The sequence below is a fragment of the Fukomys damarensis genome, unplaced genomic scaffold, assembly GCF_012274545.1.
Source record: "Fukomys damarensis isolate Sample0158 unplaced genomic scaffold, DMR_v1.0_HiC HiC_scaffold_29, whole genome shotgun sequence".
NCBI classification, from domain to species: domain Eukaryota; kingdom Metazoa; phylum Chordata; class Mammalia; order Rodentia; family Bathyergidae; genus Fukomys; species Fukomys damarensis.
This window is the reverse complement of record NW_022900941.1, coordinates 32,397,581-32,401,884: the sequence shown is the minus strand read 5'-3', so window position 1 is coordinate 32,401,884 and position 4,304 is coordinate 32,397,581. Positions and strand designations below refer to the sequence as shown.

At 43.8% G+C, this 4,304-nt stretch overlaps 1 protein-coding gene across 1 annotated transcript in view; it reads left to right on the top strand.

The window, feature by feature from the left end:
* The first annotated feature begins 4,198 nt into the window (after positions 1-4,198).
* Positions 4,199-4,304, top strand: part of Rbm43 (RNA binding motif protein 43) — a 12,719-nt gene continuing 12,613 nt past the window's right edge. The window contains exon 1 of the mRNA XM_010604653.3: positions 4,199-4,266. Coding sequence (XP_010602955.1) covers positions 4,264-4,266 — 3 coding nt within the window. The 5' untranslated portion in view covers positions 4,199-4,263. The remainder of the gene's footprint in view (positions 4,267-4,304) is intronic.

The window sequence follows — 4,304 nt, the reverse complement described above, 5'->3', positions numbered from 1 at the left end:
TGTTAGATGGTGCCTAGACACCATATAATTTATAATAACTCTCTACATTTACCATGACAAATCTTTTGTTCTTTGGAAAAGGTGAGATTATTTAAAGCCCTAAAAAATGTTAAGACAATCTTAGTTTATTTTCTGTTGCCACAAGAGATTTATTTAGCTTATAGCACTGGAGGATGGGAAGTCCAAAAACATGTCACTAGCATCTTGGCGTCTGGTGGGGAAGGCCTTCTTCTTGTATCATAATTGTAGGATGTCACATAGTAAGGCAAGCTTGCCAGAGAGAGCTAGCTTGCTTTTATAACAAAGCTACTTCCATTATGATCCATTAGTCTGTAAATCATTGAATTCATGAAAGTATTAAGCATTTTTTTTTTGTTTTGGTTTTGTTTTGTTTGTTGAGACACGGTCTCACTATGTAGTTGAGACTGCCCTGGAACTCACTATGTAGCCCAGGCTGGTCTCAAACTCACAGCGATCTTCCTGCCTTAGCCTCCCGAGTGCTGGGATTATAGGTGTGTGCCACCATGCCTGGCTAGGATTAAGCATACTTGAGAGCAGAGCTATCTTAACCCAGTCACTTCCCAAAGGTTTTATTCCCAAATGCCAATAATAAGTGAATTTGGGGATTAAATTTACAAGACGTGATTTCAGGGACACTTTCAAACATAGCAAAGAGAACAAGTTTAAGGTACATTTTCTATTTACTTGGATAGTCTCACTATCACAGAATTGTTTACAGTCTGTGGCAGATTGCCCACCAGGAAGATATTTTTTCTAATATTTAGGAAAAGATTTGAAACAGTCACTTTTATTTCTTTGGGACCCTTCTTTAGGCAGTAAAATTGATCATTCAATTCCAAATTTTCATAATTTTTTTTGCAAAATGATTTATTTATTATGATGGAGGGGTTGTGTGGTCTAGCTTTCCACTGCGACAAAATACCTGAGAATCACAATTTAAAGGAGGAAAGGTTTATTTTGGCTCATGGTTTCAAAGGTTTTGGCCCATGGTTGCCTGGATCTGTTATTATTGGGCCTGAGATGAGGTAGCACATCATGGCAGAATAGCATCATGGGAAAAAGCTGCTCATTTTATGGTGTCCAAGAAAGAGTGGGAGAAGGAAGCACCTGAGAAGAAGGGACCGCTGACAAGATACAGTCCCCAAGGACATGTCCCCATGGCCCACTCCCTTCAACAAGGATTGATGAGATCAGAGTCCTTGTGGTCCAATCACTTCTTAAAGTCCCACCTCTGAACTTTGTTGCACTTGGGACAAAGCTTTCAACACGGGGACATTTGCGATCCAAACTGTAATAGGATCCTTTCACGATCACACAAGAGCAATCTGGTTGGATGTCTAACGGTCAGGGATAGTTAGTACACTACTTGGATGGGAAAATGCCTGAGAATACTGAGAGCTGTAGGCTTTTGGCCTCCCTCTTTTTCCTTTGCTTACAAAAAAGGAGCTCAGTGGTTCCACTGCCTTTCTCTCAAGCGCAAGGTCCTGAGTTTGATCCCTGGTACCAAAAAGAACAAGGAGGAGGAGTGGAAGTGGGAAAGGGAGGAGAAGGAGAAGAAACAACAACAACAAAAAAAAAATCAAACAATGCTGTCCTAATAAGAATTGTAGTGGTTTCATAGGCAGAGATCTGTCTTTGAAAACTTAGCAAAGATACTGTATTGCCTATTTAACAAATTGAATATTAAGTTACAAGGCCTTAAAATGTGTGTCCAAGAAGAGATCACTCTACTTAATGTGTGAAGGTGATACTGGATGATGGAATCTTTTGTCCCAGAGATGGTAGAAATAACGGCCAAATACTGTAGGCACTCACTCCTGCACAGGCAAATCTCAACTGCAGGTTGGGGAGGGAAGGGAGTTCATGGACTTGGGGTTTTGGCTGAAAGGAGCCAGCAGTTAGTGTCAAAGGTGCCTGATAATTTCAACTGGTCAGGGGCATAGTTCCAAAAGATTTCTTTTCTTGGGATGAATTTCAGTTACTGGATGGCCATGGTCAAGATGTTTGAGAAACTGTTAAATTTTGTGCATCTGGTGCCCTAATTCTATGAAAGACATCCTGGCCTTGTAGGTTTGTTGCAGGGCCAACAAACTTTACACGCCTGGGGTTTAATGGCTTCTGTAGAAGCATAGGATTAGAAGCAGAAAAGAAGGGAAAGAGAGAAAAAGCACATAACAGCTCCAGTGGGCAATAGGCCAAATTAATATTCATTACAGCCTTGAACTGAATTTCTTAAATGATAACCATGTCTATGTAGAGCCGAGTAGACTCTAACTCAAAAGTTAAGCAAGCAAAAGGAACAAACACGGATGAAAGACAGATGCCAAGCCTTTTAAATTGAATTTTAGTCACCCATCAGACATCTGTAAGACCAAGAAAAGAGGCAGGGTTTTCAGTAAAAGTGGCTGTCTGGTTTCCCGGGAAGTGACCTAGGCAACTGTTATAACCCCGAAGAGGAAGGTAATTTGTCAGAGGGGCACCTCCCTTAAAAGGGATTAGTGCAGTTCTTGCAGGACTGGATCATTTCCTGAAGAAATGAGTTTTTAGAGCTGGTAGTGTGACATAATGGGAGAGTAGCCGGCAGGCATGACACCCTGGGTTTGATCTCCAGCACCGAAAAAAGGGAGAAAAAAGCTTTGTGTTTAATTGTGGTAAACTTCAGGTGTCTATTGGACAAACAGGTACTTAGATATATGTCTGCAGATAAACTATAGATTGAGGAATTACATGTAGATGACCTCATTGTTTAAAAATCTTCATAGCCTTGTGTCTCCGTGTACAATGAATAGCTCCATTCATTGACAAACGGTGTAGATTTCAATTTTTTTTTTTAGAAAGTTATTACCTGACTCACAAGCAACATACAATTAAACTTTCTCTATCATATGCTAGTGCCACTGGTGCATTGTCACTTCAGGTTCAATTCGAAGGGAACTGCCAAGTCCAAGAATATGCAGAGTCTTCCATATTTTGTACTTTACATTTTGATAGTATAAGGGTGAGAAGATGTGACTTTTTCCTTAGCCATCATACGGGTCACAACCAATACTGTCATAACAACAACATTAATAAAAACAATGTTAACAAGAGAAGAGCAACAAATTTGTTTTATGCAAGTTTCATGAGATATGGGAGCCTTCAGAAATGACCCAAAGATCTGGGGAAAATGACTTTTGTACTACAGTTTCGTGACGAAGGGACAGACATGGACAGAAATATGATTGTGTGCAAGGTTAGGATCTAATGGTAACAGATGATCAGAGGGAGGGGACCCAGGAGGGCCTGTCAAGATTCTTCTAGGCTGGCCCAGGGATTTAGCTCAGTGTGGTTCCGCTGCCTGCCTCGCAAGTGCAAGCCCCCGCCCCCCAAAAAAGAGTCTTCTGGGCTTCTCTGAGTAGTAGCATACTTTCCTCCTGGGGATGTGGCAGGAACCCTCCGATAAATGAGCCTGCAAGGAGGCAAGGAGAAGGGATAGAGTGACTCTTCTGGCTTTCACGGCTTTTTTGAGGGAGATGAGTTCTAGTTTCAAGACCCACAACCGGGAAGAGAAATTCTAGATTCTATGACTGGCTTGGGGACAGCAAAGGGAGGGGTGGTGGCAGGAGACAGCCCAGGAAGATCAAAGAGACTTTCTGCTTCTGAGGCTCTTCTCAAGTGCCTCATTTGAAGTACGCAGAGCCAAGGTGTGGTACAGGGGCCAAAATTCTAAAAGAAACTTCAGCTTGTAGCAATATCCCCGCCCCATGGGGTTAACATGGGCCACTCTTATGCTTTTTAATTTTGCCATTGTAAGGGTAGAAAAAGATATCTCATGATTTCACCTTATATTTCTTCATTTAGGGGTGAACTTCCTATCTGCCATCAGTTTGCCTTTCTTCTTCCTCTTCTCTTTGATGCAACTCTGAAGCTTGTGTGTGTAGAGTCCCTGCGTCCCAGGGCTGGGCTGGGCAGGTGAGCAGGGGGCGGCTGGGGGCAGACGGTCAGGGCGAAGCGGGCTGGTGGCGGAGAATCCAGGCTCCAGGAGAGACGCGTCACCGGGAGCGTCCCCAGTTCCTGCGGGAGAGAGCTGCCTCTCTGCAGCGCCTTTTCCAAAATTGCACAAAGGATGGGACGTCCGGGCTGCTGCCGCAGCGCAGGCGGCGGGGTGGGAGGGAACAAAAAAACCGAAAGCAAAACGGCTGCCGGCTCCTCCTGCCACCGAGCTCTCTGGGTCTGGGTTCCGCCGGTGCGCGCCTCCTCGCCATGGCAAGTCGCTCTCTTCGGGTCGGGGTCGGAAGTGCGCG